General features: G+C 39.0%; 1 protein-coding gene across 3 annotated transcripts in view; it reads right to left on the bottom strand.

The window, feature by feature from the left end:
* LAMA2 (laminin subunit alpha 2) overlaps positions 1–13,331 on the bottom strand; it is a 389,998-nt gene that overhangs the window by 121,147 nt on the left and 255,520 nt on the right. For all 3 annotated transcript variants that reach the window (XM_076333575.1, XM_076333576.1, XM_076333577.1), the window contains exons 21-24: positions 12,271–12,451; positions 8,694–8,830; positions 5,972–6,208; positions 2,366–2,509 (exon numbers count right to left, since the gene is read on the bottom strand). In XM_076333575.1, coding sequence (XP_076189690.1) covers positions 2,366–2,509; positions 5,972–6,208; positions 8,694–8,830; positions 12,271–12,451 — 699 coding nt within the window. The remainder of the gene's footprint in view (positions 1–2,365; positions 2,510–5,971; positions 6,209–8,693; positions 8,831–12,270; positions 12,452–13,331) is intronic.

Below are 13,331 nucleotides of genomic sequence, written 5' to 3'. Positions count from 1 at the left end.
AATCAAGTCTTTTTCCCCATGCAATGTTAGTCTTTAAATTCTAACTCTTTAAAAAATTATTTCTAGGTAATTTCATTTCACATCTTGAGCAATTTGTCACAAAACAGTCTTGCTACTCCTTCAGGTATAAACAGTGATAATAATGACTTCCCCCTCCAGCCTTTTGCACCTTGTCCTCATGTTAACAAAGAATGTACTAGCACTGGTTAAAATAGTTTCATCAGCAGGTGATCCCAAGAATTTTATCGAAGCAATTTTCATAGTGCTATTTTCAGTCTCAGGCCTCTTCTGTTCGGATTGTGAGAAATGTACCTTACGAAGAAGCATACTTCTCGCCAACACTTATTATACATCACTGGGGCTGTGGAACACTGCCTGGTCCCTTGGTACTTTTACGCAATAGTCAAGCTAAGTGTTCTCCGGGCAACATGCAGAGAGTGAGGGCTCAGGGTTTCTGTAATTCTAAATTCAGATTTAATGAAAAATATAAGGATACCACTTAGATACTTGTAATTTTCTTAGACTTGTTGAAAGAGTCTCAATAGCATTATAGAGAAATCATTATTTTGATCAAAAACTGTAATAAGAGTCTTAGTAATTCTGTGCAGATGAAAGTATCACAGGAAGTGCGTGAACAAATGCAAAGGGCTGGTATCAAAATTGCTTTCTCCCAAAGAGTGAGGAAAACAAAGAAATCACATGCAGAGTTATAACTCTAACAGTCACCCCGTCAACACGCTGTTCACAAGATAGGGATCAGGTAATGAGGAAACAACCAAGCCCTGTACTGTACTTTAAGCGTCTTGGTATTTCCATTTACAGCAGCATCTATGGACTGACCAGACGTGGAAGCATTCCTAACACTGCCAGCCCTAAGTGAGATTTCCTGAGTTCCTATCATAACCGTATTTTACTGTTTACTACTTTAGACATCAAGAAAGTGGTCAACACATTTGAATTTCAGATCAGCCTTGCCCTATTGTCATATAAGACAGGATTTGCGTGTTTAAACATGTCTAATGCCATTTGAAGCACCTGAGAGTATCTGAAATAGTCACTAGCAGCTGGCAGAACCCAGTCTCACTCAGTTTACTACTCTGAATCAGTTCTGAAATAGATCAGAGTACCAAACACTAGAGGAGATGTGGACATACACTTGCTTAGATATGACAATAAATAGGAAAGGAAATTAATGAAGAGACACAAAATAATCAGGAGGTTTAAACTATGTTTCTGCTTTGTGCTGCCACAAATGTCAAAGCACAATTTTCCAGAACTGTTGCTGTCATGGAACTTGATTACATTTTATAACTTGTCAGCCTTTTACAGCCTTTCATCTCCAGCCTACCAGCATATGATGGGCAAAACTGAAATAATGAGAAAAACTGGGTCAGATCATGATAAATCACTTCATCCACTGGGAAGGGAAAAAGGTGCCACTGGATTGAACAATGAAAGGGAGAACGGGTGCTATTCATATTACTTTAACCAAGAGATATGAAGTCTTTAGTAAGAGATCACACCTTGATTTCAGCCTAAAGTATCCTTATCCAATTGATGCTTGTGCATGACAAGTCAGGGGCTTTGGCTGATTTGCATTAGGCACACATTCCCTCTATGGTTGACATGCTTCCTAGCAGAGATATGACTGACCTTACATGGGGACTGAACTAGTCATTTTCCATTAGAAATAGCTCCTCCAGAGCTGGCACAGCAGCGACAGACAGCAGTGGTCTCAATGTGTGTTTTGCACTCCTTGTACAGATAAATGGAGACATCCAGTCTGCCTTTTTTGTCAGTCCAGCATAGGTCTCAAGGCCCTCTTCCACAAAAAGGTGGAGAGCTCTTTGTTTGCTCTGATGGATTATACCCTCCCATTCTTGGATTTAAATAGAGCTTTAATAAGCTCTTTTTTTAAAATTAAAAAACAAAGCAAAACAAAACAAAACAATGAAAACAAACAGATTGATTGAACCATGGGAAGCCTATGATGGACAACAAGCATCTGTGACCCTTGAACACACCTGGGTAAACTGTGTATCACATACCAGAGATTATGTTACAATGCACTGGACTGCATAATTTCCCCTCACGACTAGCTTGCCCTTCCCTGGGTTTTAATAGCTGTACTTTGGCTTGACGTCAGCTATCCTATCACTGGTTTTCTTATCTACTTATTTACTTTTAATGCCTTGACCCCGATTGTCTAATGGAACATACCGCTCTCTCCACTTCTCAAAGTATAAAGAGGAAAATGATTGCTTAAATGTTTGGCCATTTTCTAGCTACCTCTCAGTGCCTGATTAAAAGATGCCAGCAGGAAACAACATTATCACATTACATGGCTCAGCAGTTTTCTACTCACCCACATGTGAATCAGCCCCCTTGCCTCGCTGCACTGTGTAGTCAGGCCAAAGCAATAGCAACTGCTGCAGCCAAGTGGGTTTCTGGCAGAGAGACCAAATGTACCGGACTTGCACCTGTCACAGTGGACACCTTCCACATTAACCTGGAAGACAGAGAATATTTTTTTTTAAAAAAAGCAAGCTTTATTTCGAGGTAGTAATAAGAAAAAGAAAATCATACAGTAATGATAATAACAGGGTGCAGAAAGAAATAATAATAAATGCAAGGAAATGTTTGAGGAACTTTCCAGCTTCTTATCATGTGTGTATGCAAACATACACAATTAATGCAATTGAGGCATTTGCATTTCTATCCACTGAGCAGCGCTGAGCAATGGATGCTGGCTTCATACTGACAGTTGTAAGCACAGAAAAATCAAATGGCACTTCGGGCATGACATGCTCAATAACTGGTTGATAAGATAAGAAAAAATATGTCCTTCTGAAATTGCCAGGGTTAATCAAGCCTTTTGTTTAATAGGAATTAGCTTTGACAAGTTAGGATGTTTAAGGTACAGTACTAACTGTTCTTGTTGAGAAACATATTTTAATGGAAATATTGTAGAGAAAAGCTTTCTCCTCTTCGTGATTGTTTTCCACATCATTGAACAGTATTAACAAGGCTGAAACGTTTCACTGTTGTAATGTCAATGCTTTTATTTTCATTTTTCAATTAGTCCAAATAAAAAGCTATACCAGATAGGGCCAGATACACAATAATTTATGCATAGACTTTTAAAACCATTTTCATACTGAGACCAAGGTATTTAAAAAAAATCACCAATATGAAAGCACTGGTTGGCTTTTCCTCTCCCCTTTTTTTTTTTTCTTGAGAATAATGTGAAGAAGCCAATCTAAAAAACAAATTCAACTTTCCAAAGCTTATACAGGAAACCAACATTATCCCCGAGGATTTACCATTTTTAACCCTCATTTCCTCATGTAACTCTATCAGCAAATGTGCCTACACTGTATTTAGCTTAGATTTTGCTGCTTTTTGTCAGGGCTGACAAAGGGGCTCCTGAGGCTTTGAAAGTTCATTTCTGCAGCTATAACAGCAGGTTTAAATGGGAACGACTACCATTTTATAAAAATCTAGCTTCTTCAATACATAACTCTTTCAAAAAAGTTACACAAAAGGTTAACCAACCCTAGATTTAATTTCAACCTTAGACTTAAATTCTGGAAAGAAAAAAATCTGCTGACTTAATTCAGTATTATTTGTCCATTTTCTGCCATAAATTGTGAATTTTATTTGCTTTGCATTTTGTTTCATGTCAATTGCAGTTTCTTATCATTAATCATCAGCTAAATATATCCTGTTAATTTGCACTAACAGAAACAGAAGTAACTATATTAACCTTAAAAGAATCAACAAAGAAACATTTCTATTTAAAAATGCCATAAATGCCCATTCTTTCTACTTAGTGCTTACAAGAGCTACAAGACAGGCATTGACATACTGGACCTAATCAAGAAAAGGGGCACCAAGATGGTTAGAGGGGTTGGAGCACATCAAGTATCAGGAGAGGCTGAAAGAATTGAGATACTTCTGTTTTTCCATTTCAGAGGATGACATAGGACAAATAACACTGATCATTAGGCTGAGTTTTACTCAGATGGTCCATGTGATCAACTCACTCACTTCAGTTTTCTTATGGTCTCACCATCAAATGAATCAGTATTTGTGAAATAGAACTTGATGTTTTCTGTTCAAATACACCAGAAAAACGGGAGGGTGGTCAAGCAGTTTGCACAAAGAGGTTGTGAAATCCCCATCCTTGGAAATACTGCCTCAGCAATGTCTTTCAAACAAGGCGCTGGACTAGATGACCTCCATAGGTCCCTTTCAATCTAATTTGTTCTACAGTTCCTCCATTGAGTCTATCCTTTAAACTCAGAATGAAGTGATTGGTGCCCATTTAACAAAAGAATTACCTGGCAATTCAATTATTTAAATTCATCCTTCTGTTTTACTAGCTCTGTGTGTCAATACAGTCCCTGAAAAAGAATGAATCAAAATCACAGAAGGAATCTCTAGAGGTCACTTTTAAAAACCTCCTCCTTGAAGCGGGACTATCGCCAATACTAGATCAGGTTACCCACGCCTCTTTCTAGCCAATTCGTGAAATCCCCATTCTTGGAGGTTTTCAAAACCTTTCTGGATAATCTGTTCCAGTGCTGCATAACCCTCCTAGTGATTTTTTTTCCTAATGTCCAACCCAAAATTCCCAAGCTGCCATTTGCAGCTGTTGTCCCTTGTCACATCTTTTGCTACTATCAGAAAGGACTTGACTCCATCAACTACTCTTTCAAGTGGTTGTAGGCTGCAATTGCATTTTCTCTTAGCCTCTGTTTTTTGCAGACTAAGAGTCCAGCTCTCTCAGTATATCCTTACAGATCATCTGCTCTAAGTCTCTTTGTAGCCCTTCTCTGGATCCTCTCCAGCTTCTCAACAATACTCTTGAATCGGGTCCTAAAACTGGACACCATTTCCAAGTGCAGTCTTACCAGCACTGAACAGAGGGGGATAAAGACTTTCCTCTGCTGGTCATGCTCTTCATGATGTCCTACCTTGCAGCTGCATTGGTCAGTATGATCAATGCATCCAGCCCAGTAGGCAGTTTTATTTACAATGAGAGTACATGGTTGGCTTATATTCAGTTTGCCATCCCCCAAAGCCGGTATGAGCTTTTCAGCAGTATTACCACTCAGCCTTTTTCCTCCCAAACTGTACTGATTCTTGAGGTTATTCCACTCCAATTCATGACCTTTCTACTTTCACAATCATCAAGCTTTTCAAGGACCCTCTAGATTGTAGTTCTACTGTTCAGCATGTCAACCTCTGCCTCCTCCAAATCAGCAATATTCTCAAATCTGCTGATGGTGAATTCTGTCATCTGTGTCACTGATGAAGGTATTGGCTCTGGGGTACTCTGCTTGTTGGCTACCAACTGCATGTCAAACCACCACAAGCCCAGCAATCCAGCCGATTTTCAAACCACCTAAGTGTGCTGTTCTTCCAAGAACAATTCCAAATAAGAACGCTGTGGGTCATGATGCCAAAAGTCTTTGCTTTAGTGATCCTGAATTGGATGCAGTCTACTCAGAAGAATGGATACTACTGCAGTTAATTCTACTCATAAAATGATCAACATTGACTCCCTCTAAATCAATGTAGTATAAAGAACACACTTTACACTGTACACTGTGGCATACTGTTATTACAGATGTGTTTGCTTTTAATTTGCCAAATACCTGAACAAGAATTGTATTGAATGGGGTTAAACTGGCAACAGTTACATACAGACAGGAAGAAATACAAAGTGAGAAGGGAGCCTAAGATGATGCTATCCTGGCAAGTGTTAGTGTGTGAAAAAGCAACCGATAAGCACTTAAGTCTGTCTTTATGTTAGACTCCTCCCACAGTAGTTAGCAAATGCACTATGAAAACCAACTAGATTTGTCTGCATATATTGTTGGAACAGGAAAGTACAAATGCCAATGAATTTTGGAATAAAATTCTCAGCAGCTATAAGATTAGCTTACAACCTTCATCGTCCTACCTTGCAGCTGCATTGGCCAGTATGATCAATGCATGAGCACTTCCCCAACTCTGTATCACAGCTCTGTGGATCCGTCCCTGCCAGGAAGCACTGACAAGCAACACATTGTGGATAATTCCAGTAACCCAACCTGCACTCAGTGCATTTATCCCCAGAGAATTCAGGGCGGCAGAAGCAACAGCCTGTATTTAAGTCACACTGAGAACTCAGGGCTCCAATGAGGCTGCAGTCACAGGGCTAAAAAGGAGAGAAACAAGGAGAAAATTGCAATTGTGCTTCTGAAAAAAAACCAAACAAAACAACAAAAAAGCAACTCACCTCTTTCAAGTATCTATAAATAAAGTACAGCAGTGAATTTCCACTGTCCAAAGGTAACATATCTGAATTATAAGGCTAGGCATTTATCTTTATTCAACAAGGGTCAAGCAATTACACTAAATACATTTACAACACTCTTTTCTTTTTGAACAGATATTACTTATCACTGATAAGTTAGGCAGTGAAATCAAGTAAATCCAAAAGGGTCAAGACACCGGGATACTTTGCAGACAAAATTAAAAACTGTAAGTGCTCTCTAAAAGCACTAAAAAGTGCTTTCTGTGTAAATCCTCTGCAGGGCATGTTCAGACCACTTTGCTAAAACTGGAATTGCTCAGGGGCAGTGGTCCCAGTGGCATCTAGTTCAATGTTTATTACTCATCCATCAGACAGGTAACTATCTTCTTTGTACAAACAGGACTCTTAGATGACAGTAATTTACATGGTAAGGGATAGAGATTTAGTCATGTGCGGTACTGGGAAGTAAACTTGCTCACAGAATGAGACTTGCGCAGGCAGGTAAGGATAGAAATAGGTGATTTGCCAGGGGGTCTAGATATTGAGTACAGAAGTAAGTAGCTGCAGGCTTCCAAAGAACAGAAGAATCCCTCAGTGCTATTACTGTGACTGTACTGCAAAGTTAGCACAGGGCATTTGCTGTGATCACTGGCGTGACCAGAATCTTATATGGAGAAGTTCAGCTTGCAGAAGCAAACTCAGTGCCAGTAGTACAGGTTACCACAGTAACTGACATGGATAGACTTGCTAAAATTAAGGACAGAAAGCTAAAAAGAGAGGAGGAAAATGTGGGTTCGGTTTCTAAGCAAAACTGTTTATTACATGAATACTTAAAGCACCTTTCTTCTCCTCTGAAAAGACGATTTATAAAGAAGGTGATTATACAGAGGAAACATTCAAATTCAATCTTTACTGCATGCCAGAGAAACCATTTAACTACTGGTTAAATGTTAGACTGCTAGACTACTACCTAACCTAAGAAATAAAACCTTCTGACAGAAAGAACCTTATTCTACAAGGTACGTTTGAACATAAAGCTTAGAAAGCAAATTGTTCACCGTATATTGAAATAGCTTGGCATACAATATCAAAACCTAAATTACAATCAGATGTTATGTTTGTTTTGCAAGCAAGCAGCTTTATGCAACGCTCTCTATCCCCCTGAGTTACGACAGCCCTGGAAATCTTCTACAAAGAGTGTGAGCAGGAGATTCACATCTCACTTTGCAGAAATTAGCTGCAACATACTGAGAGATGTGGGCTGATAGATCATTATTAATTTAGATGGTGCCACAGAACTGCCATACTAATGCGCTCACATAAAAGACAATCAGAGAATATACTCCAGAGCTCAAACAGAGGTCTTCAACCTCATTAGGCTGGTTTCAGAAGCCAAGAGTCTATATCACAGCAGCACAGCAGAGGTTTCACAGAGGAGTTTTCCATACATACAAAAAAAAGAAATAATTCTTGATAATTAGTTTGCAGTCTGAGCTACCTGACAAACAGCTTTTTTCAGAAAGAGCATTAATGGTGTATGACCATGTTCAGACAAGACATAGTTTTTTGGAGTAATTGCAGCAGTACTATAAATCCCTCATCATCAATGAGAACGGTAGAGAGGAGAAGGCATTTGAACTTTGCACAATATTCACTCACCAGTTTTCTACCTTAACCGAATACTGCTCCCCTTAACTCAAGAGTAGGGCATTAACAACAGCTTTCATGGCCTGTTTGACATACTATCATTGTTTTCCGATTTCTTCTCCTTTCTTCCCTCCCCTTCAGAATTTTTTTTAACCGTGTCAAACACTGGAATAAGGAGGATTTAAAGGCTAATGAGAAGGTTTATTTCCCCTTTAAGAACATAGGAAGAAAGTGCATTTTACAGCTAAGGTGGCTGTTTCTTTTCTTCTCTCTTCACTGTCTTTTATGCACAAGTTGAAGCCCTTCTCAAGTAAACTTCAAGTACAAATTCCCAGTGGTATCACAATTAGGGCCAAAGTAAATTTGGTCTGCGAAGGCGCTGTCAGTTACCTGTAACTATACATCTATATACATTGTACAATAACGTGGTAATCTCCTCAATCACATTAAACACAGCTGTAATAAAAGAAACTAGGCTCAAGCAGGACACTGACTCAGCATGACAGCAGTATATGTTTATATATACTGTGTTCGGTGTTACAGGCTGCATACCTGAGACAGAGGCTCTGTAGCGCTCAGTAACAGATCGCCAACATTTACACCACAGTCAGACACCAAAACTCGCAATGCAGAGACAGACCATGATTTACAAACCTAAAATTGTGTTCCAGCTACAAATTATTGTATTTAGCCCATAGGAAAGAGGTAACACACACAGAGAAAATAGAGATCCACTCACCTTGCAGCCACTGACAATGTCATGGCCCCAGTAATTTGGTGCACATTTGTCACACATCTCTCCAACAGTATTCGGAGGGCAGATACAGCGGCCACTGATGGGATCGCAGTTATTACCAAAACGTGAACACTCACAGGCTTCATGGGAGACAGAAAAAAATAAAGCAGAGGAAAAGTTACCCCTTTATGTGACACCTGGAGAGCAGACCCTAACAGGGTTAGGATCATTCCACCAAAGCCTTTACCGTACAGCGAACTCTCAGTTATCTGCGGACACAGTGAGGCAGGAAAGGTAGGGTAAACCCAGAGAAACCCAAACCAGGAGCAATGCAACACAGGTTAACTGAGGTTGAAGTAACTGCAACGAGAACAGAATGGGAAAAATAAAGGCACCGACTGTAGAGGTGCAGAGACTTCTGAGATGGTGCACTCACGTGACATAGCTGCGGGACTATCACTGTACAGTTTCCGGGCCCACGCTGTCTTGTGCAGGAAGCCACCTGACTGCCTCTGAGCCCTCTACGCAGGGAACCTGCAGTGTATTTAACCTCTTCCACCAATCTGAGCCAACCTCCTGAAATTTCTGCTGCTGTAAGCAGTCTTTTCTTAAAGGGCAAAGAAGGCGTTTCAGTTTCTTTTTCCCGTTCTACTCCCTTTTTTCAGATTACATGTATTCTGTCTTGGGAGGACATCAACAATGTGCCTCTTCACAGGAAACTGGGATTCTTCGCAGATTTTACTCAATTAAAAATACTTTGGTTTTGGAAGTGGTTCCAAAAGTGGTCTTTGCTCTTAAAGCATTATTAAGTGAACAACTCATTGGTGGCAAAGGCAGATTCAAGGTATGTAAGTGATAAGTAGTTACGGGCACAAGACACATAATTGCTTGGAGGAGGGTTATTTTCAAACCCACCGTCAACATTACCCCTGAGGTCAGAGCAAAAGCATCATAAGCAAACTATGACTCTCTGAGTCATAATCTGTTCCTTGGGGTGTTTATAATGCACTGTAACATAACGTTCATTGCTCAGGGCTGTATTTATGTTCATTGCCTTTACTGTACGAAATACTTTCTAATTTTACTCTGAATTGAAGTAAGAGATGTGCAAAGATAGAACTCATTTCTACAGTTCAAATAAGAAGTGACCTTTGTTTTTCCCCATCAATGCCTTCAAAATAAGGTAACGGATGCAAAGAAGACAGTAAGTTTTGTCTCCATCATGCCAGGAACAAGATGTTTTGCATGCTACATAAAATCTTTTGACACACTGTGGCTTGAAGATGCTTCAGAATACACTTCCCATTGGGAGACTGAGGCTTTCGGGTGTAACAGCTCTTCTATGGGCTTCCAGTTCTTCCACAAAATTGGTTCAAAAGGCATGGAGGGGAAGAAAGTGATACACCAATATTTTTTGCATTTTTACTTTTATCATTATTAAAAAGAATATGGAAAAAATACAACACATTTGTTGCAAGCAATAGTGAAATAGAAATCTCTTTTGTATCTTTGCTGCTAGAATGTCAGCGCTAACTGATGATGCTTTAGGGTTTTTTTTTTTAGGCTTTATGGTTTTTTATTGCACAAGAAAAAAATCAAATTATATTCCTTTTGGATAAATGCTAGATAAAAGAGGTCCAATATTTTATTCGATACTTAACTGTCACTATGGAATTCATTTTTGTGCACTTTCTTCCTAGCACGATTTGATATACTTTTATTAAATTCTGATTTTCTCTGTGATTCATAATTTAATTCCTTTTTTTGTCATTTGAAGGAATACATAAAAAGCCTACTAAAAGTAGGTGGAGAAAAAACAGCATTTTGAAAACAGAATTCCTCTCCATCTGTTGTATTAACTTTGGAACTTTTAAAAATCTGAATTTTCTGAACATCTTTAGCTGTTGTGGTTATTTAAATTATTTGATGACGACAGGCAGATACACTTCTATTTAAAATAGTTTGGATTTACACTACTTTCCCATTTCATCACTGTTCCTTAAACTCTGTCATTTCAAGTTTGCCAAGAGAGCAGTTAAAATTTTAATGTGAAATCTTGTTAATTGCCCTCTCATTTTCCTTCCCCAACTGTATGAAATTAATAACATTTTGTAGTATTTCACAATAGTGATGTGCTTTTAAACTGTGAAATGTTAGAATACGAAACTAATCATGAAGACAAGCTATAGTATTTTTTTCCCTCTGTATATGTGCTAAGTGCTTTAGGACTGCAGTTATCATTTGCATTTTATTCCAGGCTCTCTCATCAGTGAGCCCATGAACCAATATCTCCCTTTTCCAAGCTGTCAACGTGTTTGCACTTTTTAAGGTGGTAAATGTTTTCTGAGCCCTTCCTTCCCATGGGAGATAATACCATAGAGTAATGTTTTCAAATATGATCTATAATCCAGCCTGGCTCAAGGTTTATCAACACTACAGGTGAAACTGAATTTTGCTGCACAGACGTGGGTCTCGAGGCCTCGATGCTCCTTCCATAAAAAAAGGGAGTAAAAGGTAGAGAGCTAGGCTTGCTGCTTCTGCTGCCATTCCGGATGGGAAAGGAGGAGGAATAGGATACTGGGCATGGTGATTTCTGCTTCTGGAAGGAATACAGCTTCTGCCTGAAGAATAATAGCAGCAATACCTTTGGCTTTATAGCACTCTGCCATCAGCAAAGACAGCTGCGGAGTCATCACCATTCTTGCATCCAGCAGCCACCTGCACTAGACAACTATCTACGTCTCCCGTGATCACACCTAAATGAGTCTATGAGACTTTAAAAATACAGTTTATTAGCAAAGATGGATATTTCCCTGTGAAGAGACCTATCGATTAGGTTCTTTTCGATGTAGGAGTCTGTACTGCTTTAAGGACAGGAAGCATTCATTTCAGTGTTTGACCTAATGTCCAAAAGGACAAACATAAACGTAGAGAAGTGGCTGGATATATTTATGTCTGATGCTAGAGTTTCAACATCTGGAAAAGCATACTTTTCATGTGCTTACACAAGGGACATAGTAGAGAATTTTATCTGAAGATCTTGTTGTACACGAAAAGTATACAAGTAAGCAAGATTCTAAATATTACGGTATAGAAATTTAATAAAAAAGGATCAACCATGTAAGGGCAGTGAAAAGGTTTGGGATAAAACTAGAAGCAAAGGGATTTTTTTTCTTTTTTTTTTTTCCATTCACATCCCTTCAACCTGATGTGATTTGGCAAGCACCTTAATCAGCCTTCTACAATACGCTTACCATAACTAAATCATAGGAACTTCAGAGAAACTTTTTTGGCAGAAGGTACTTGGAGAAAAGGACATTCCTGTTCCTTCTAAACATGGCAGATTAGCCATAAACTGACCTTAAAATAGCAGGAATTGCTTGGGTCTTTTGTTCTTGCCAATCACCATCCTTGCCAACTGTCCGATTTACAGGGCTGTCTATGAAAATACCTACCTGTCAGGAACGTTTTTTAGGCAATCCAAAACCAGCCAAACTAGAATCTTAGTAATAAACAAACAAACAAACAAACAAAAAACCCCACAAATAAATCTGCAATTGGCTGCAAAGAATTTACATACCAGTACAGCCTCCTTCTTCAAAGTTGTAAAATCCATGAGCACAGCGGTCACACTTCTTTCCTGTCACTCCAGGCTGGCAATAACACTGTCCATCTCCATCACAGTCGAAGGACTTGGAACCAAAAGAGTTGCAGCTGCAGGGAACACATCCTCTTGAAGACTGTAAGCCAAATGTTTCAGGCTGCCACAGAGAGAGGAAGAGCAGTTAGTACATGGAATGATTACCAGGAGAAAAGATGAAAAGCTGAGTGTAGGGAGATCAGGGTGGTTCTTTCCCCTTCATCACTGAAAAACTACACTTAACAGATTGAATTGTAGCGGTAAAACACTGGCGCAAGGGCACTAAATACCCTACACAGCTGAAAAAGAATAAAGATGTCAGAATGTTACCTAAAGCTATAATGAATGATCTGTAACGTACCACATGTCCTATGAGGTTGTGTTTCCATAAGTACAATTCCCACAAGAAAAGGAATGTTTGTCAGCGCCATATACTTATCCTGTGTCTGGGTTGTAAGATTATGTCAGGCAGAGTTTGTTGCTAAGAGAGTGAATTCAAATTCTTAGCTATGAATGGAGATTGATTCAACTGGAAAGCCTCTGAACAACTAGATTTTATCTCCTCTGACCAGGGGCAATGTCTGTATACAGTATTCTGTAACTCGAGGGCATTTCTTCTGAATGATACTTAGGAATAACTTTAGAAGAACATAGATATAATGTATTTGTGTACATTACAAGCAAATAATGGGAATTATCTAGTTTTAAGATAAAAACTCTGTCTTTGGGTTAGGTCTAAGACTAAGATAGAAGTAATCAATGAGCCTCTGTTTCTCTTCTATTTTCGTTCTTCGCTTTCTTTTGGATTGAGTACTGTAAACTTCCTACAGAACCAGAATAGATGTTATCAACTATAGTGATAAATTTTCTCAACTCCACTATTGGAGTGCAAAAAGTATACTTGTAAAGAAGGGAAGAAACATGCTCATTTGTATACTGCAACATGGAGTTCTGCATGAAGCTTTTAACCAACAGACCGCATGGGTTTCACTGCACCAGCT

Source organism: Aptenodytes patagonicus, chromosome 3, assembly GCF_965638725.1.
Source record: "Aptenodytes patagonicus chromosome 3, bAptPat1.pri.cur, whole genome shotgun sequence".
Classification (NCBI taxonomy): Eukaryota; Metazoa; Chordata; class Aves; order Sphenisciformes; family Spheniscidae; genus Aptenodytes; species Aptenodytes patagonicus.
This window is presented reverse-complemented; position numbering and strand designations above follow the sequence as displayed.